The 22063-nt window shown below is 44.3% G+C and overlaps 1 protein-coding gene across 9 annotated transcripts in view; it reads right to left on the bottom strand.

The window, feature by feature from the left end:
* Positions 1–22063, bottom strand: part of TTC13 (tetratricopeptide repeat domain 13) — a 71829-nt gene that overhangs the window by 6060 nt on the left and 43706 nt on the right. For 4 of the 9 annotated variants that reach the window (XM_045537296.1, XM_045537299.1, XM_045537301.1 and 1 more), the window contains 9 exons: positions 20379–20535; positions 16663–16793; positions 15976–16108; positions 15268–15360; positions 12982–13065; positions 12103–12187; positions 7316–7425; positions 4067–4202; positions 2937–3016 (listed from right to left, as the gene is read on the bottom strand). In XM_045537296.1, the coding sequence (XP_045393252.1) occupies positions 2937–3016; positions 4067–4202; positions 7316–7425; positions 12103–12187; positions 12982–13065; positions 15268–15360; positions 15976–16108; positions 16663–16793; positions 20379–20535 (1009 nt within the window). The other 5 variants (XM_045537298.1, XM_045537300.1, XM_045537302.1 and 2 more) reach the window with 3 other exon arrangements.

Here is a 22063-nt window from a genome sequence, read left to right as displayed (position 1 = left end):
TGAGATGCATCATTAGGTTGTTTATTTGAAGCTTTTCTACTTTTTTGATATGGCACTTATTGCTATAAACTTTCCTCTTATTACTGCTTTGGATGCATCCCATAGGTTTTGATATGTTCTATTTTCATTTTCACTTGTTTTAAGAAATGTTTAAATCTCCCTCTTAATCTTGTCATTGATCCCCTGTTCATTCAGGAGCATGCTGTTTAATTTCCATGTGTTTCTATAGTTTACAGTGTTCTTCTTGTGATTGATTTCTAGTTTTATTCCATTGTGGTCAGAGAAAATACTTGGTATGCTTTCAAATTTTGGGATTTTTAAAGACTTATTTTGTGACCTAACATACAGTCTATCCTTGAGAATGATCCATGAGCCGAGGAGAAGAATGTGGACTCTGCAGCTGTTGGGTGAAATGTTCTGTAAATATCTATTAGGTCCATTTGTCCTATAATGCAGATTAAGTCTAATGACTCTTTGTTGATTTTCTGTCTGGATGATCTGTCCAGTGCTGAAAGTGGAGTGCTGAGGTCTCCAGTGATTCTCGTATTGGGGTCTATCTCTCTCTTTAACTCTGATAACATTTGCTTTATATATCTGGGTGCTGCAGTGTTAGGAGCATAAATATTTAGAATTGCTATATCCTCTTGCTGAATTGACGCTTTTATCATTATATAATGACTTTATTTCTTTTTACATATTTGTCTTGACATCTATTTATCTGATAGAAGCATAGCTACTCCTGCTCTTTTATGGTTTCTGTTTGCATGGAATATCTTTTTCCATCCCTTTATCTTCAGTCTATATGTGTCTTTACAGGTAAAGTGGATTTCTTGTAGACAACATATAGCTGGCTCTTATTTTTTTAAATCCATTCAGCCACTGCATGTCTTTTGATTGGAATTTAGTCCATTCATGTTCAATGTTATTACTGATAGGTAAGAACTTACTACTGCCACGTTGTTATTTGATTTCTAGTTGTTCCGTGGTTCTCCATGAGGCCTGGCTTCAAAATGCATATATATAATAAACTTTGTAAATAGAAATATATTAATCTTATTTTTTAAGCATTAAAAATGTTGGCCCCCAAAGAAGAAAAGCAGAACATATTCTCAGAATGTACTAACAGCCTGGTGGTTTGGAGCTTTGGGGTGTGTGTGAACTGCAGAAGCTCTAAGGCGGCTGTTAGAGGCTGAGGAGATTGCAGGGTACCTTTGCCTGCTTCCTCAGGCGCTTGCGAGGCAGGGTCCCCTGCCTTAGTCACTCCAAGACAAGCGTAGGGCACAAGTGTGCAGGGGTAGGGTAGGAGGTGTTTGGAGGAAGTTGTGCTTGCACTCGTGCAAGAGGAGAGAGAGGGGGCTGGCTGCTTCTGAGTGGAGTGTGGATGGCAAAAGTCCATGGGACCCAACATTGGCACCATGGTGTTGTGCTTTTCCTAGAACCAACTGGCTTATGATAATAACAGATCTTGCCTTTGAGAGTGTGCAGCCTAGCAGGGGGCACAGGATGGCACAGATACCTTGAGAGCAAGTTTCTAAATGCCCTGAGTGGACACCAAGGAAAGCAAGTTGAGTGGATTCCTGGGGTCACCTACCAAGGAAGACTTCACAGAGGCTACACACACAAATACTGCATCCTTAAGGATCCTACTGAGCAGATGTAGGGACGAGGGACAGAGTAGAGAATGACTGGTGCTGCACTTCTTTCAGCGTCACACATCAGCCAACAGAGCTGCTGCAGGACAAAGGACGAATGCGGGGAGTTCTGTGCCGTGCCCACACAGGTGGTTCACAGAGGTGGTGTCAACAGGCCTTACCCACATTTATTCAGTGGACGCAACTAGCAATAATTATGCTGATAATATAACATTTATGTTCCTATTTAGTTTCAATGCCTTTTAAATACTGTAACCAAATCAACTACCATATTTAGGGGAATTTTGCTTTCTGAAGCATTAATTAAAGATAAACACATTCAAGAGAATTATTTTTAGCCAAAACATCTCAAGTTTAAATATGTGCTAGCAATGGCAATATGCCGTTTGTTTACATGGTTTACTGGACATAGTACTGGGAAAAAAAGAGAATAAGATGAAAACTCTACAGACATATCCTTTGTTTTAATGACACCTTAAAAACTCCTGATGCACTTATACAAGTAGCAAGGATTTATCCAAAATAAAAATATTAAGGAATGATTAGGACCCCAAAGTATAAAATATTAGGATTAAAGGTCAACTAATGGCCAAAAAATGGAAGAGGGAGAAGAAGGGAAAAGAGTAAAGGGCTGTAAGATGCCAAAAATTAAAACACACTGAGCACAACGCATGACACATAGCAAACCTTCAGTAGATTTTTGTTGAGTGGATGAATCCCTATCGTATTAAACATAAACATACTACATTAGGACTATCTTTTTTTTTTGAGACAGAGTCTCACTCTGTTGCCCGGGCTAGAGTGCCGTGGCGTCAGCCTAGCTCACAGCAACCTCAGACTCCTGGGCTCGAGCAATCCTCCTGCCTCAGCCTCCCGAGTAGCTGGGACCACAGGCACGCGCCACCATGCCCGGCTGATTTTTTTTCGTATATATATTTTTAGCTGTCCAAATCATTTCTTTCTATTTTTTTTTTTTAGTAGAGACGGGGTCTGGCTCTTGCTCAGGCTGGTCTCGAACTTCTGACCTCGAGCGATCCGCCCACCTCGGCCTCCCAGAGTGCTAGGATTACAGGCCTGAGCCACTGCGCCCAGCCAGGACTATCTTTTATAATTCTTCAGATGATACGGCAGATCAAGGAAATCATTTTTGAAGTGGATTTTGGAAATACATAGGGTCCTCTCACCAGTTCTTGGTGTACTTTTATACCTATATCCATAACAGGATAAGCAAAAAAGGACACATTTCTAAATTTAAAAGAATTTTAATGACAAGTTATCACTTACCTGGATCCTCGAGAAAGTGGCATTAAATTATAAAAGTAATAAACTAAGGATAAGATTAAGTTACAGACAGCATCAGCCTCCTAGAAAAAAAGACACAGGCTCATGAACTTACATACTCAATTACAAATTAATTTTTCATTAGGTGACAAGACACTTAAGAATCATTTATATCAGGGAAAGGATTGTTTCATTCCTCTCCCATAAGAACCAAGAACCCACTTTTCACATTCTTAAATATTCTATACTTTTTTGTAGCATTGTTTCCAATGAAAGGAAATATATGCACAGTTCAATTTAGAGCAATGTTTTCCCAGCTGTTTCTTAAACTGTAACCCTTTGAAAGACATAAAAATCTCAGTCTCCTTTGATGCTATTTGAAATGTCAAAATATATATTGTGATTAAAATTTTAAGAAGCACTTATTAATACCAAATATGCTTTTCAAACATGTTCCCTCCCTCAACAGACCCAGGTAAGCCCCTTCCCCCAACACTGAAATGAGATTTAGTTGATAAATACGCTTAATTATGCATATGGACTTAGATGCTTAATTCCATGGATGAACTGATTGAATGGCAGACAGTAAAGTGACATCTTGAGGGTTAGGGGCATCCGTCGCAGCACGCAGGATGGGGACCTGGTGGGGAGAGAATGTCTGCTAGGAGCTGCCACCCGAGGGACGTGGCCCCAGACGAGAAACGGGCTGCCAAGTGCACGCCACTCCGGTGTGCTTTCGCTGCTGTGAACCAGTGTGCATGCGCCATCTGGCTCACGTTCAAAAGCTCACTGCAAACATCCAGTACAAGCAAAAACCACAGCGAAGGGAAGAAAATGGCAGAAAAGGTGAAGCACGGGCCATTTTCATTATGGATCAACTTTTCATTTAAATCCTGTCAAAGCCTAAACTTAGGACAGTACGCAGCACCAATGACATAAATAATAAATTTATCATCCTCCCCCATTGCTGTAGTTACTGAGTATGGGAAATTTTTTATATTAAAGAATGTTTAGAGGTCTATTTAATCTGATTTTGGTGTAAGATGTACAGTCTCAATGAAAGGACAGAGGTTTTAAAAAGTTTACAAAGGAATCACAGGAAGAGCGGAAACCATGGAAACAAAGAAACCTACCCCAAATTCTGATGAAAGAATCAATACTTTTCCTTTTGCCGTCAGATCTTTATAAAGTGCATCTATTTCAGCATGATATAATTGCGTCCTTTCTTCTGTGGTTTGAGTTTCCACAGAAAATAGTATATTGCCAACTCTGGAAATACAAGAATGGGTGTCAAAGGTATGCATTATACAGTTTAAACAGCCAAATACAGAAAGCTAAAAAAAAAGAAAGAAAGAAAGAAAGAAAAGCAAACAGCATGCTGATGTGGCACTCAACGTATCTAACTACAGACAGGTGAGGCATATTTTATAAGAATGCATTTTTCCAGAAAACATGATACTTTCCTCACAATTTAAGTGACAAGTTACTCATCTGCTCACAGTAAGTCTAAGCACATGTAGTTATATGAGCTTACGCTAACATACGGGAAACAATTATACACAGTGAAGAAAGCATTTAAATGCCCATACGCTGTCTCCAACAACTTGTGTCCCTAGATATTTTCTCAAACGGCCACTCCAACACGACTGAAGACCAGGAGCAAGAACTGTGCCTAGGAAGGAAGTTCAGGGACTTTGCTGGTTTTTGTCCTTTTAAGCCTCTGCTACACGCTTAGCTCCACTGAGGCTCTACGGAGGATGTAGGTTTGATGTGACAGGTATTTACTGAGTAACAGCATTAGGAAAACATGGCCCTTAGTTCTTAGATCCTACAAACAAAAGCCCAGCTGCTGCCTTGATTGAGGAAGGGAGGGAGAAACTGGGCTGCAAATTAATATGGGACCATGCTTTGGGCCATAATACAGCCCTTCAGGGCTTCAAAGGATGAGACTGGATCTAATCCAGAAGACATGCGGAAAAGCAGGACAGGTGTCATGGGAGAAGCGACCTGAACATAGGTCTTGAGGGTCAGGAGTGACAGACCTGGACACAGGAGGTGAGCTCGGGAAGCCAGCAGTCCAGTCGGACTGGCAGGGCAGGCTGTGACAGGAAGGTGGCCTGACTCAAGCAGGAAATGTCGGGGCCACGTCCCGGGAGGCTGTGAGTGCCCGGCAGGGAAGCTGGTTTCAGGGGCGACAGGCAACAGCAGGGTACGGGGAGGGGAGGCATTTGGGGGGCCAAGGAATGGCTGGTGCGGGGGCTTTAACAGCGCTGCTGAAGCCCGGTGGAAGCAGACGGGAGACGGGACACCAGGCGGGGGTCTGCCCGAGGGGTCGGGAGGCCCAGAGCAAGGGAGGCAGCCGGTGGCTGAAACAGGCAGCTGAGGAAAGACACCGTGTTTCAGGGGGGACAATTCCATGCCCAGCTGACCCTCGAGCAACACAGGTGTGAGCCGCACAGGCCCCCGTATGCAAGGGTCTGCTTCTGCCCCTGCCACCCAGCCCCCTCCTCCTCCCCAGCCTGCTCAGTGTGACGATGACAACAGTGGGACCTTTACGTTGATCTACATCCACTTAATCAATAGGAAATACATCTTCTCCTCCTTATGATTTTCCTAAAAACATTTTCTTTTCTCTAGCTTACTTCATTATAAGAATGTAGTATATAATACATATGGCATTCAAAGGACGTGTTCATCAGCTGTTGAGGTTACTCGTGAGGCTGTTAGTCAATGGTAGGCTGTCAGTGAAGTTTTGGGGGAGCTAGTTACATGCAAAGTCTGTGTCGGGGGAAGTGGGGTTTGGTGCCCCTACCCCCTGCGCTGTTCAAGGGTCAACCGTACTGTTTTATTTAGTGATTCCATTTCTGCCTGGGAATCTGATCTGAGGATACACATCATGGATATGTGAAAAGGTAGGAAAACACTTTTAACTTTAAATAGCACAGCCTGGAATTCCTCCTGGCGGAGAATGATCTTGATTGGGAAAACACTTTGATAAGCAGCTTGGAGTAGAGCTGGAGACTTCAAGGATATGGAAACACTACAAAGTCTGGAAGTTGCTTTAGTGGTGTTTACTCGTGCAGGCCTGTTTCAGTTTGGACGTGGGACTTGCAGAGGCGGCTCCTGGTACTTTGAGAGTGAAAGCACCCTTCCACAGGCTGAGCACTGAACAAGGGTGTGTGTGTGTGTGTGTGTGTGTGTGTGTGTGCGTGCGTGCGTGCGTGCGTGCGCGCGCGCGCGCATGCAGTTACAGGTATATGGAGGTTGCCATTTGAAGTTTGGATTTCAGATACAAATAAAACTATAGTTAATAAAAACATTCACTTTAGTATTATTTACAAAGTAAAACAATGGGAAACACCCTAAATGGTCAATAAAAAAATCAGTAGGAGAAATTCTACAATATCCACACAATGGAGTACTATGTAGCTACTAAAAATGCTTATAAGAATGTGATTGGTGGCCGGGTGCGGTGGCTCACGCCTGTAATCCTAGCACTCTGGGAGGCCGAGGTGGGAGGATCGCTCGAGGTCAGGAGTTCGAGACCAGCCTGAGCAAGAGCGAGACCCCGTCTCTACTAAAAATAGAAAGAAATGATTTGGACAGATAAAAACTATATATATAGAAAAAAATAGCCAGGTATGGTGGCACATGCCTGTAGTCTCAGCTACTCGGGAGGCTAAGGCAGTAGTAGGATCACTTGAGTCCAGGAGTTTGAGGTTGCTGTGAGCTAGGCTGATGCCACGGCACTCTAGCCCAGGCACTATAGCCCAGGCAACTCTGTCTCAAAAAAAAAGAATGTGACTGGTAAAATGACCATGATAATGTAATGGAAAGGGCAGAAGAGAAACAGGTCACAAAACAATATGTACAGTGTGACTTCAGTCTTAAGGAAAACGGCTTCATTTTTATTTTGTTAATTTTGGTCATCTGTGTATTCTAAACTTTCTATGATAAGATTGTACTACTCACGTATTTGTTAAAGTCTATATTTTTTAAAGAAATCCCATAATGGACTTCAAGCTGCCAACCGCTCATCTGCTTTCATTTCATCACTGTTAATAAAAGCTTTCCCCCCGCCCAGCAAGGAATGACAAAAGCTGGGAAGAATGCTTTTCACAAACTACCCCAGATATTATACTTAGTATCTAGAAAGTTGTTAGATTTATCACAGTCAGAAAATGTGTCCGCCGGTGTCATACTCTGGATGTCACATTAAAAAAAATAATAACTGGTCATAAATGCACCCTGGACCTTGGTAACTTTTCATTTCAGGATAGAGCAAAAGCCCAGTAAGACCAACCTCTACGGCAACAGAAATCACACGCACACTTTGCTGCTCCAGTCTCTAGTGTTATACCCACGTCAAGAAGCACACGTACTTGTCTCCCGTGATAGTGATCGTGAATCCGTCATATTCCTTTCCTTGGTCTTTGAGGCTGGGAACTTTTGTGTTCACCGTGAACCCATCCTTCGTTTTAGTGTTAAACTGCTTTCGGGGAAAAAGAAAATTCACATTACTAGTGTTTAATTCATTGCAAACTCCAACTTCAACTCTGCAGTGCTGAATCCGACTTAGCTGTTTTTTAAGAGGGTCAAGGAAGTCACCTGACACACGTTCCAACCAAACTCTAGGAGCCCCTACCAGAGGCCAGCAGGGAGCCCAGCACCGAAATCTCACGGGCTTCTTACTCAGCAAGGGGCACTGTTCACTGCCAGGGGTGAGTTTCTCCCTCATGTGCACCTTAGCAGTAACACTGATTGTTGGCGGAATAGTTGTACCAAACACCTTGTAACTCAAAATAGCAACTTATGTTCATGCGAGTGATCCTTCAAAGCAAAGTCTCGCTTTTCTCAAAAGTACTCAGAATTATATTTAACTAGAGACATTCGCACGCGTGTGCGCACACACACACTTTGGCAGACCACGGAGAAGTACGTTAAAGGAATTTCTCAGAGCTAACAACGGACCTCAGGGGTGATGGGTACAAATGCAGTTTCAGATGACAGCTTTCTGCGTAAAACATTTGGGACAAACCTGAAATGCCAGCAAATAGGTTTTGTGCTTATTCCAGAAAAACGCCCCCCAAATTAATCTATATTGACAATTTTTTTTTCAGGATTGATGGACTTGAAGTAAGAGAACCAACAATAAAATAACAGGTGAGACGCTGCCGGGTGTGGGGGCGAGGCTGTCTACCAGCAGCAAGACAGCAGGTGCCGCCGACGGCGGAGAGGGGTGGAGGGAAGGGACGGGGGCCGTGGAGGCCGACAGTGGATACTGACACGGGCAAGCTGTCCACGCAGAAAACGCCCTCAGAAGAGGGAACGTGCTGGCACTTACCACGTGCCAACCCTCATGTGACCCTCACAATGCACCGATAAAGCACAATCTTACAGACGGAGAAACACTCGGGGAGGCGAAGTCTGGCCTGGGCGGCGGTAGAGGGGGCTGTGCACCCAGGCCTTTGGGGATTAGGGTCCAGGTCACTTGCTGATAACCTGCCACTGGGGGGCTGAGGTCCACTTTGACTTGGATTCTCCGTGACGGCACTCTGTGTATCTGCGGACGCTGTCAGGGACCACGTTTCACCAAGCGCTTTAAAACATTCAAACATCTGGTCGCATATACTTCCGTGTGTGCCTTGGAAAACACCAGCGTCTCCAGGATCCCGGGCTAAAGCTGGACATCCAGTGCTGACGTGGAACGTCAGTGCCACCACCGAGAGCAAGCACCTTCCAGACAGCACGGGCTGCTGGGGACTTCACACTGGGACTTCACACCGGGGACTTCACACCAGGACTTCACACCGGGGACTTCACACTGGGACTTCACACCGGAGTGGCACCGAGGCTGGTGACGCTCCGCCTCTCTCGGGCTGTGGCTAAAAGACACAGTCGTGTCGTCCACTTTGCTCTTCTCTTTAAACAAAGACATGTATGAAATATTAAAATCTCCCTTAGCTGACTTTGTATTCTGCCTAATGACAGCAAATGTAAATGCCCAAAATGCCCACAGGGAAAGCAGCCGGGAGCCTCTGGGACACGCCGCAGTGTCCTTCCGAACGGTGCCACCCGCAGCCCTGAGTGGAGCCCTTCTGCCCTCTGGGGGCCACTGGGGGAACTTGTCACCGTCACTAGGCAGATGGGGCCAAGACTACGAGATGTCCCACAGTGCAGGGGACTGTCACACATTATGTATGACTTTCCGATGTGCCCCGGGACTTTCCTGTAGATGAAAAACCTGTTTGTGATTGAATAATGACCTGGAGCTGGAACCAGACTCCGTTTTGCACTTACAGTTTGTTATGCAGCTTTCAGATGCACCGAATTGAATGCAAATGGCTTACATGTGGAGTGAGGAGTGTACTACCCAGAGCCTGGCACTTTCGTAAGTGCGTTTACCATTTCAGAAAACCACGTGGCCAGTGACAACGTGGCTCACCAGATAACACGCAGATGCAGGGCCGCGCTGTAACCGACGTATTCGCGTGACCAGGTACGGGCTGCCGGCCACTTCTCTCTGGCTTCTCGGAAGGCCAGCCCAGACTTTAGCACACCGGAATACGTGTGATCAAGTAGAAGCTACCTCTTATTATAACTCCCCCAAGGCACAAAACTGACTTGGAGTGGAAAATGTTTCCATATTCTCTATGAATTTCATCTTGATGCAGTAAATACTCAGTGGAACTCAAGCACGTCAGCCAGAATCCTTGGTCTTCAGCAGACAGGAACCTGGGACAAGACCATAAAACAGGCCACCCGCGCCCGGCTGGGCAGAGGTGGGGCCTGGTGCAGATGTTTGGCTTGGTGCCCTGTTCACAACACGCTGCTTCCTCACTATTCCTTAGAAATAGACGCTTTGTTTATTCATACAGATTTCCTACGTTTCATTCGTTGTGAACCAATCTCATCCATTACAGCTACAAGGAGAACAATGATTCAGGGTTCACATCAATGCTCAAACCGTTAGCCGGAAAAGCAAATCTAACCGCTGTTGCCACATTTTTGGGTAGTTTTACTTCCAGGTGGAGAAAAGGTTCATAAAGTGTTAACTTCTTAATGGATTATACTTTAACCAATATAATTTCTGTCCCTTGGAGCACCATTCCCTGTGAATTCAAACGGTTCCGATACTGACATCGCCACACACACTTTTCTTCCCCCCTGGCATTTGCCTGGTGTGGCTGGAATCACACTTGTTCGTATCTGGCTTCTTTCGCTCAACTTGTTTCCGAGAGTGTCCCCGGCTGCTGCAAGCTGCAGGGCTTTTTCCTTTTCAGTACCGAGCAGTAGTCCACTGCCGGTCTCCCCCGAGAAGCACGGGCAGATCCTGCAACAGCCCTGATCTGGAGGACGGCCCCGGTCCAGGAAAGCTACGAATGGCCACACGCAAAACCGAGGGGGCAGCCTCTCTCTGAGGACGGGCCACACACCTTGACCTCATCTCTCCATGCAGATGAGAGGGGCGGTCCCTCCTCGCTGGGCCACACGAGGAGACGCAAGATGCTCTGCCCAGCATCCTTCTGTAACGCTCACTCACCCAGTGCTCGAGAGCTGATTACCAATCTGAACCCGAGACCACTGTCGTCTCTGTGCCAGAATCTTCTGGTTCTCATTATAGTTTCCACTTCTCTGCAGAAATCCTCCATCACCCGGCTCGTGTTTCCCTTCAGCCCTCGAACTCATTGATGCAGCAGACAAGGACATTAAAGCGAGCAAATTCCGACATCTGGCTCATCTGGCGAGTGTTTCTATTTTTCTTGGTTATGCGTCACATTTTCCTCTTTTTCACTGCCTTCGTCCTTTCATGCTTCCGTAACAGAATATTTGAGACTGGGCAATTTATGAAGAACAGAAATGTACTCTCACAGCTCTGGAGGCTGGGAACTGCGAGATCAAGGCACAGGCATCTGCAGGGGCCTTCTTACCATGGCCTCCCACGGCGGAAGGTGGAGGGCGAGAGTGAGCCCACACTAGAAAGCCCCCCCCACACACAATGGCGATAATCCATTCTGCACCCCCGTGACCTAAACACTTCCTAGCAGGGCCACCTCCTACCGTCGCAGCACTGGGCATCAAGCTTCCAACACAAAAGTTCTGGCGAGACGCGTTCAAACCACCAAGTTCACTTCTCTGGTAATTAAGGAGCTTAGATGATTTTGCCTTCCTTTAAAGGGGACTGAGTTTTGTTCTGCCAGGTAGTCAAATCACTAGCAGATCCACTTGATCCTTTTAGGCTTGGTTTTATTCTCAGCATAGTCTATTTGGAAATGGTCCTTCGTCCTGGGACGTGGACCTTACTAGATAGTGTTGTCTTACTTCTACAGTGTGTCCTTCCTGGGGTCTTAACTGAATGTCTGAAGTGCTCCCAGGCTGCGTCCACCCTGGCGAGGCCAGAGCTTCAATGTCGCTCAGTACCGTAAACATGCGTACCTCCGCTCGGCTCTTGTCCCCACATCGGCCATGCTCTGTGGAGCCTCCTGAGTCTCTCGCTGTATGTGCATGACCAAGCTCTAGCCAAGGACGACAAGGAACACCCTCCTTGACCTCTGGACACTCCCACCCTGCACAGTCTCCTCCTCCTCTGCCATACAAATTCCAGCCACTTGGGCAGACCCCAGTTCCAGTCCCCACCTCCTACGCTCAGCAAGACTGCTGCTCTCTGCTGGGGTTCCGTACGCCTGCACAGTCGTCTAGTAAACAGTCCCAGCACAGAGCTGGGGTGACACTGGGACTCAGCTCATGCTCCCCTTCTCCCAAGAATCACAGTCTTGTAATTACCCAGTGCCTGAAATTGCCACCTTGTATCTTGTCCACTGGTAGAACTGCTGTGCTGTGGAAGGGCTGAGTGCCACATACGCAACGGTGGCCTGGAGCAGAATTCAGTTACATGTACTTTTAAGTTCTCTTCTGTTTCCTACATTAACTGCTTCCCCACAAGTTAGTTTTTCTGTTTGAGTCTGATGCCTGTGTTTTGTTTTATTTTGGTTATTATACAGAATGTGTTCATATTAGTGATTTCGGATGGCATCTTTTGTAAATTTTAAAACAATTATAGCATTAATTAATAAACATGCATTTAACAATTATGAGTTCTTTTTTAAAAAGTGCTGTTGGGTTTTTTCACCTCTCAAAACACCTACTATGATTTTGATGATAAATTTACCTTCATAATTGGAAGAAGGTCTTCTACCTTGTGTACCTTTTCCAGAGCTTCTCTAACTTCCAACAGTCCTTTAGGGTTATTAGCTCTTAAAGAGAGACAGAGAGAGATGGCAACAGATTAATGCAGAAATGTAATAATTACATTATTGTATTTAATTTAAATAAATTGTCCTTAGTTGTGAGTAGCTCAATAATCCAAATGATGGGCCAGGACTAAGGTTTCTAAAAATGGGATGGTTTAACCCTAATGAGTTTTGCTAATGAGAATTAAGGAAACAGCAGCCCAGCTAGAAGGTGAAACACGGAAAACAGAACGAACTGACAGCCGGCACTTGTGTACACAGGTACGGGCATGAATTTGGTCATAAAATTTTGATCCTCCTATTTTGACTCTGAAATTAGAAGTATATGCTTTTTTTCTTTCTAAAGCTGCTCAAATGAAAGTATCGTGCTAGGTTTTTATATCGATTTTGTATTTACTTAGTGATATTTAACCATTCAGAATTCTTCCCCCAATGTTTTGCTACCTGCTGTATCTACACCATGCTGCCTTTCAAGTGCGGGAGAATGAATATTAAAGCTGCAATTGCTAAGAGATAAATTCAAAAAAACATCCTGCTTTTTGGAAGAAAGAGACTACAAAAGTTATAATATTGTGTGTAAGGTTAAAGACAGTCCAGTGGAGGGCCATGAATTTTATGAAACTATTTTGAAAAAGGTTGATCAGTGATTGTGAAAACATTTACGATTCTAAACACTATGTAAAAATTTAATATAGTTTGTCTGGTCAACAGGCTTGACTTTCGAGTTTCATAAATATCACAAATGTGAAATGTATGAAACCAACCCATGACTACGAAGCAGGAAATGGAAGCCTTACCCGTGATAAACAAGAATTCTGTCTTTAATAAAATGAAGTATTTTCTCAAAATATTCCAGGTATCTCATGTTAATCACCTGACCCCTATAAGGCAAAAATAATAATAAAATTAAGGACTTTTTCCCCAAAGGAGCATGCTCAAAACACCTAACTTCAAAGTTAATTAAAAAAGCAGTAAGAGAGCTATGAGAATAATGCAGGGAAACCACGTCTGGGCAATCGGCTGGTTCGCAGCAGGCGAGTGGAAGCCGCGAGCCCCGTCTTGGCGAGATCACTCATCAGGGACGGCGCCGGGCTCGGCTCGAGATGCGACACGGTGGGAGGAAAAGTCCGCACGTGCTGCAGGGAGGTCAGACTCGCTGCCAGCTCCCTTGGATGGAGCCCACTGCTCTCCCAGAACGCCATGTGCAGCCAACATGCCGAGTCACGTGACACACCCAGCTGCTCCCGGGACGTCACGCCCTGGGTCCCCCCGCCCCACCCCGGGGCCTCCCAAACCTCAGGTGTAACCGTCAGACAGGAATTCATGCCCCACACCACGCTGCCCCTGCCCCCAAAACGCGGCCACCTGCTTTTCACCCTGGTGCTCTCTGGGCCGATGGGACAACCAACCACGTGCAGGGGCGGGGGGAGGGGGTCGCATGACCTCCTCTAATTCCACACTCTCTCCCGTTTCTAACCCACCCCCAGTGCACCTGAGTCTACCTTCTAATACCCACCTCTTCCTCTCCCACCCCCCACCACACAGTGCTTGCTCACCCCGATAACTGCACAACCTGCCAACCTCCTCCCCGGCCTCCAAGGCCACAGCCACCTTTCAAATCTATTCCGCCCTCTGCTGCTGAAGTGATCACCCACGTGCAAACCTGCTCACGTCACTTCTCTGCTTATAATCCCTGAACGGCTCACCATCAACTCCAGGAAAAAAACTCCTTAGCATGGACTATACAGTTACTTCTACTTTGGCTTCTGCCCATCCTTCTGGCCTCAAGGCCCTTCACTGCAAGCTACTCAGCAGGTTAAGGAGCCAGTCTCAGTCTCCTGACCACACGTAACTCGCCCGTGGGGCCACACCTGATCACCCGCCTCTCTCTGTCTTCCGCTTTTCCCAGGAGCTGACATGCCACTGAAGGCAGGGTTAGCGGCCCCTTCTCTGGGTTCCCGTGACCCTGTACATCTGACCACTGCACTCCCAACACGCTGAACAGTAGCTGTTTACTGCTCTGTCTTCGTCACTAAATTGGGAGCTCTCTGAAGTCAGGGGACTGTGTCTCCCTCCTCTGTCACCGTGACACAGCACAGCACCCTGGCAGACGGTGGCTTCATTTAAAGCAAGTTGACTGAGGCTTCCTATCAATGTCACAAGTCATTCCATGACAAATAGGAATATAAAAGTCATGAAGGGAAAGGAAATTTGTTTCTAGAAATTAAAAATAAATACACAAATGGCATTTCCATCAAAACTCAAACTTAAATAGAATAATAGTCTCTTGATTCAAGTTCCTGGACCTAGAAGCATTTTAGAGGTGACACAATGGCTACATTTATACATTTTATCTAAAATTCATTAAAACACAGGCTGATAATATGGGTCACCTTAAAGCTGATATTCTTTAATATTTGTTCATCATTTATTTGGAGGCCGGGTAAGCACACGAACGGAGGGTGAAGAGGACAGCATTTCACCCACGTGCCAACTTGCAGGGCCTCTGGAGAAAACTGCAGCTCTCCCGGCACCTGCCTGGCCCTCTCTGGGAGGCAGCTTAGTGGCCAGAGCGTTATTTATCTAAGCACTGGTGTGTTAGCGCTGGGAGTCGGGAGCCTTTCCCCTCCTGCAAGAAATTTGTCAAAGAATTTCTTTGAGCCACACGCTATTATTGAGATGTTATAGTAAATGTAACGTTCTCCTCCATCTAGTTACTTTCTTTTCTTTTTTTTTTTTCTGAGACAGAGTCTTGCTCTGTCGCCCGGGCTAGAGTGCCACCTAATCACTTTCTGTGATGTTCTAGGAAGCCTTATAGGCAAACATCTGCAGTCTACCTTTCTATTGCGCTCTGCACCAAGGAGAAGAGGCTGGGGAGGAGTGTGGTGTTTGCCGCATTTCTTTCTGCAACTGGACTACCGGAAAGGAACGTGGGCAGGATTCCAGGGGGTGCAGAGCTAATCCGTGTGTTCCCTGCTCCAAAAGGCACCAGGAAAGGAACGACGGGTCACCACTGGTCTCAGTGCCTGCCTCTTGGGCAGGAACTCCTAGGGAAACAGGAGAGGCGCGCGAAAGGCTCGTACCTGATTAAATTGATGTGGTTGTTGAAACCTCGACTGAGACTCCGTGCTGGCATCTGGTCTAGCCACAGCACAGGCTGGTCTGGGTCAGCAATCCTGTAAAACAGAGCCTGTTAGAGCCAAAGACCTTACAAAATCCAGACGTGTTCAAAAGCATTCTAAGCAAAACATGTGGAAGTCTGTGTAAAGGTAGGGACAGAATGACTGCTAGCCCATTATGTCTGAAAACATGACGTACAAACGTGCCAATTCCAAACAGATGTTCCAGTCGGACCGAGTGAGAAGCCAGGAAAGGTTTACAGGGAGAGCAGGATTTTTCTCATTAAAATGCATATCAAAGGTCCCTTCCTCTAACTAGCTGGTTAGCCGGACACACACCTACCTATGAAGGGACTGGGCCATTGAGGTTCATTCAAAGGTACCACAGGTAAGATCTGCCCTTTCAAAGAGACTGTGGTTCATAAAACACTTCATTTAAATGTGCTTTGGAAACATGATAACCATCAATTCTTATTTCATAAATGTTATTATAGTCAAATATATGTCAAAGAATAAAGATGTCAGCAATTTCTGACAAAGTTTAGACAGGCAAATCTAACAGAGAAGGCCTTTAGTAAGGAAAACAGGGTCCGCAACCTGTCAGCTAGAATACACTGATGTTATTTTGCAATGATGAGACTGCTAGTTTATTTTCACTAAAACATTAGTTACCTTCTCCACTTTACTGCGATGTCAAACATGTCTCTCCACTGCATCAGCCGCGTTTTCCCATTCATCCGAACCTTCGAGTTAGTCCACGTACGCTGCACAGCTTGCATGACTTCCAGCGCTGCCAAACCCATGGCTATGAGAAAGGAATAGCAAGAAAACAGAGTGTGCAAGTACGTTTTAGAGGGACCTATCTCCACCTGCTTTAGAGTCTCGACGATAACTCAAGAGTCATCACATAGAGGATCAGAAGGATTGGTGATATAACAAGACCCACGGTACATTTCAGCCATGATGTTCCTATTAAAATTAAAACCCGCGAGAGGAAACTAGAGACACCCGATGCTGTCTCCTCCCAACTCTGCCTCATACTGAAACAACTAGAGGTTCCAACTCCTCCTCACTCCTACAGTCAGAAAATACTAACAGCTCCCCAGACCAGCTGTCTGATCTAGAGAAAGGACTTAACATCAGTATCCTAGACCTATACTCCAGCAACAGCACAACGCCAAGGCTGGCAGCCGCCTTCCTTCAGAAGCCAGTACGAATGATTCCACACATTTCTGTCTGATCACATGGCGAGTGTGAGTAAGCACAGTGAATACTAGTTTTTAAAAAAGCACAACATGGTTTAACCACCCTTGCTCGTATGCCAGAAACATTTCCACTTTGAGACAGTGTCCAGAATACCTCTGTGTATCCTCTTGTTTGGCAGGAAACCGGGCGTTTCATACTGCATCAGTGATCCCAAACGGTCAGCCACACAAATCAGCTCTTGTACTTCAGGCTTGTAACTCTCGAAGTTCTGATGTAACACGTCTCTGCAAGAAACAGCACGTGCGTGATAAGGACTTTTGTAATAGACATGTGGTGATCCAATTCCACCTGAAAAACCACCACGTTCTCCACTAGAAAACTAATCAAGAAATCTACGACCACAAAATCCTCACTTCAGTGCTTTGTACCCAACCATACACAAGTCAAAGGAAGGAACCTTTATGTGGAACAGTAGCCCCCCTTCTCCACTAGAGATACGTTCCAAGACCCCCAGTGAATGCCTGAAACCATGGATGGTACTGAACCCTATATATATTATGTTTTTTCCTATATATACATACCTATGATAAAGTTTAATTTGTAAATTAGGCACAGTAAGAGATGAACGACAATAACTAATAATAAAATAGAACAACCATAACAGTATATTGTAATGTAACTTATGTGAAGTTATATCACACATCTCTATCTTAAAATATCTCACTGTACTCTACTCACCTATTTTCAGACCTGGGTTTACCGCAGGTAACTAAAACTGCAGAAAGTGAAACCGTGGATGAGGAGGGGACAACTGTATGTGCACAGCTGCCATCCCATGCTGGTTAGTAACACTGATAACTAGTGTGCACCCAGATGGCACGTGTTACCATCATTTGCTTTGTAAACTTCTCCAGAATTCACACCTGCATGGACTGCCTTTTTCAGTATGCACCCAAACCCCCACCCTTCGTCCACCCCCACCCCTACCCAAGTTGTATCACAGCAAGGATACTTGGAAATCATCTATTTGTAACAACTGTTGTTTTGCTGCCAATCTGCTTGATGTTTTATACCAAAGATTGCAACTCTAAGTTATCAGTTAGAGCCTCACTCAGGCTCAGTAATTGGCTAAGAGAGCTCAGAGGAGTCAGCACATGTGCACAGCTGTGATTTATTACGGCAAAAGGCTAGAAAGCAAAACCAGCACAGGGACAAGGTACATGGGGTGAAGTCTGGAGGAAACCAGGCACAAGCTTGCAGGGGTCCTCTCCCAAGGAAGTCATACAGGACACATAAAATTCCCCCAGTAAGGAGCTGTGAACACGTGTGTGAAATGCTGCCAACCAGGGAGGCTCATCAGAGATTCAGGGCACAGCATTTTTATTGGGGCTGATCACAGGCACCTTCTGCCTGGCAAGTACACAAATTCCAGACGCCCAGAGGGAAAGCAAGCGTTCAATACAAGCCACATTGTTCGAACAAATGGTTTAGCACAGGGAGCCACTCTTACCAGTTCAGGGGATGTGGGGAACCCTCCAGAAATCCAAGTTCCCAGACCCCTGCCAAGGGGTGCCCCTGCAAGCAGGCCTCTCTGAGGACAGCAATCGCAGCCTGCTGTGTCAACTCTTCTGTGCACAGAGAGCTTTCCCCAAAAAGGGGTGGCGGAGAATGTATGCAACCCCTTTGAGCAGTCAATTTTCTTTTCATTATTTTTGATTATGTTATGACAATGAGACAAGCACACAATCACATCGCCCAATTGCAGAACTGGACTGATGTGTAGCTCTATCTGCTTCTACGCAGCTTTCCTATCCCAGCCTCCGGCCTCCAAGCTGGAGGTCACTGATCTTGAATTTTGTGCTCAAGATTCCCTTATCTTTTAAAACTAAAATAGGTTTGTTACATACATATATCCCAAAACGAGACAGTCTATGGCTTTGCTTTTGAGCTTTAGGGGAAATAAATGATGTGACAGTACAGGCTACTGCCTTGCTGCTTTCGCTCTGCGGTGCATTTGAAGACTAATCCACATTTTTTGCTGGGGTCATCTGCTTATATAACATCCCACTGTGTGGCTGTATCGCATTTGTCTGTTCTGCTGCTGATGGACACCTGGGTTGATTTCCAGGTTTTAGAGGGAAAAATACTGCCATCGACAGTCTTGTATGGACTGGCAGGTATATGCACAACACAAGGTTCTATGCTGAATATATATACACAGAGGCAGAATCCTACATAGAATACGCAAATGTGCAATTTACTAGATAATGACAAACTGCTTTCCAAGGTGGTTCTAGCAATTTATACTCTCAAAAGGATTCTATAAAAGTTCCCAGTGGTCCCCTTTTGACCAATATCACTATTATCAGACTTTGTAATATTTCCTCATCTAGTGGGTGAAAAAAATCTCACATGGTCTTAATTTATGAATCGAAGCACCTTTTCAGGTTTATTTGCTATTCCTGCTTCCCTTTGGTAAAATTACCTGCTCATGTCTTTTGTACACATTCATATTGGTTGCCTTTTACTTTTAAATTTGTAGAGGTTCTTCATAAATTTGGATGCTAATTCTTGATCAGTTATATAGGTTGCAAGTACCTTTACCGAGTCTGGGCTTATTTTTTTATTCCTTATGGTGTCTTTTGTTGAATACAAGTTCGTAGGTTCCGCCGTAGTCTAATTTAACAATCTTTTTGTCTCAGATCTATGTTTTGAGCATCTTAATTAAGAAACCCTTCTCAAGCTCAAAAATCATAAAAGTCTTCATTTGTATTTTTCTCCTAAAGTTTAAAATATTTTGCCATTCATATTTAAGATTTTTCATCCATCTGGAATTGGATGGCTACATATGCTATCCCAAAAATCTGTTTTATTTTATTCATACAACAACCTAGTTGGCCCACTCGCACATACTGACAAGTCCCCCTCTGGTCTACAACATACCTTTACCATTTACCTAGGCTGTCGCGTCTGTTCCTTTGGCCTACTGGTCTACCCCTGTGCCAATACCAGTCTGTCTTAATTACTATATTAAGTCTTGCTATCTGGCAGGATGGGAATCTTCCCCTCCTCGTCTGGCCATCATCTTCTTTGGGAATGTCTTGATTACTCTTGCTCCTTTGTTCTTCCATATAATTTATAGAATCAGCTCAACAAGTTCCTCAAAAAAACTGCTGGTATTCTGAATGCCATTTTATTAACTCTAGAATTAATCTGCACAGAAATGACCTATTGATGTTGCTGAACTTTCAATGCATGAACACAGTATTTCTCTCCACTTATTTGTTTTCTCTTAGTAACTTTCAATTAAGTTTTATGATCTCCATAGAGGTTGTACACATATTTTGTAGGATTTATTTCTAAGTACTTGCTGCTGTTATAAATAGTACCTTTTTGTTTGTTTATTGCTGGTATGCAGAAATGCAACTGGTTCTTGTATATTGATTATAATCAACCACCTTTCTAATCTCTTATCACTTCCTCTAATTTGTAGGTCTTCTAGGGTTTCTTTGTAGAAAATCGTGTGATCTGCAAACAATGACATTTTTCTGTCTTCCTTTCTAATGCGTGTAACTGATTTCTTTTTCTTCTCTTTGTGCAGCGTCTAGGACCTCTAGCTCATGTCACAGAGAAGCAATGATCTTAGGCTCGATGATTTTACTCTCTTTTTTTCCTTAGAGACGGGGGTCCTGGTGTGTTGCCCAGGCTGGAGCACTGCGGCTATTCACAGCTGTGATCATGACGCACTACAGCCTCGAGCTCCTGGACTAGAGCCATCCTCCCGCCTCAGCTTCCCGAGTAGCTGGGACTGCACCCAGTTTATAGCTGTTTTGAAGAAGAAAAAAAAAACCATCTTGAAAAGCACTTACTTTATGTGGGGTTGCAACCCCGGCTGCTCCTCATAGTCCTCTATGAGGAAAGGCAGGTTCTTAGCCCAGTGGTCCTTAAAGCTTCCGGGCAGGTCCACGTCGATGTTATATTCCGTGAGGGGGGTGTCCAGGTGAGCGTGAAGATATCGAGAATACTCTGCAGACGGGAAATGAGATCTGACACACCCAACGACTGCTGGAGAAACATTTTTTACAGCCAGCTGCCATACAAATGCTTTATAACAAGCTGTTATTCAATCCTAAGAATTCTAAAAGGAGATTCTGAATTTCAGTAAGTCACAACTATATGATAAGATGGGTAACCTGACACTGACTTGAGTTACCAGGGTCAAATATAAGCCAGTCAATCTGGGTGTGCTTTGGCTACATTTTAACCACCTTCCCACAGTCAACACTGAAGATCTCATTGTTTTTGATTCCAGAGCCTGAGAATCCAAGCTCAGTGTGAGATGGAGCCTGGTGCTCTGGCGACGGATAGACTAACTAGGTGTGCGATTCCCCCAACAGGCTGACTGCCGCTGCTCGTCCACAGCAGCAGTGCAGAGAGGAACCCAGACACGGAGCACCCACACCTCCAGCCTGTGATTCTCAAGTCCAGGCTCTACTAAATCAAAAAGAACAGGGAATTGTAATTTAGGGTAAAGAGTGACGCTGTCCAGTGGATAGTCCTTAGCCACCCGGCTATTGGGTACTTAAAATGAGGCTAGGGTGACTGAGAAACTGAATTTTAAATTTTATTTAATTTGAATTAATGTAAACTTAAAAACTGATACTTGATTCATTCATTAGAAAACTTCAGTATGTTTGGAACAACTTGCACATACGAATCTACCTTTCCAACTCTGAATTTTATAAATTCTAAATTCAGCTCAAGTATTTCCAATGAAAATTTAACATCCAAATTGAGATGTATTATAGTGTTAAATATATACCAGATTTCAAAGACTTAGTACAAAAAAATGTATAATATTTAATGACTAGCAAGCTTTTAAAAAATAGAGACAGAACCTTGCTATGTTGCTTGGGCTGGATTTGAACTCTCAGCTCAGACAATCCTCCCACCTTAGCCTCCCAAGTAGCTGGGACTACCTGGCATGCCACTACACCTGGCTTTATATTAATTATATGTTGAACTAATACTCTGGATATACTGAATTAAATAAAATATATTATTAAAATTAATTCCACTTTTTTGATTTTTACTTTTTTAATGTGGCTACTACAAATTTAAAATTATACATATAGCTTGCAATTTTTTCTGTTAGACAGTAGTGGTATAAAGCTCTCATGGTAAAGGAAAAATATGTGGGCTTTATTATGGAAAACAAAAATATCTTTACGTATGGTAAAAAAAGGTGAGTAAGACTATGACTAATAAAAGGATGACTGAAAGATCTGCTTTCTTCCTCGACTCAATTTAATTTCTCCAAAATATAGGAGAATTCTGATATGAAGGAATGACAGGTCGAAGAGACCAAGTTCACATTTCACACTAAAAATCTCACAAGACGGTTACTTTCCTGCCCTTCCTATATCCTCGGACGAGATGTGATGAGAAAAAAATTCCCCAGATAACTGTCATATTTAGTTTAAAATATGTTTTTTTGATTGAAGTAAAAAAAATTTTAACTTCATAAAGAAAAAAATATAAGAAGTGGTAGAGA

Source organism: Lemur catta, chromosome 25, assembly GCF_020740605.2.
Source record: "Lemur catta isolate mLemCat1 chromosome 25, mLemCat1.pri, whole genome shotgun sequence".
Classification (NCBI taxonomy): domain Eukaryota; kingdom Metazoa; phylum Chordata; class Mammalia; order Primates; family Lemuridae; genus Lemur; species Lemur catta.
Note: the sequence above shows the minus strand (reverse complement) of the source record. Positions and strands in the feature narration are given on the sequence as shown.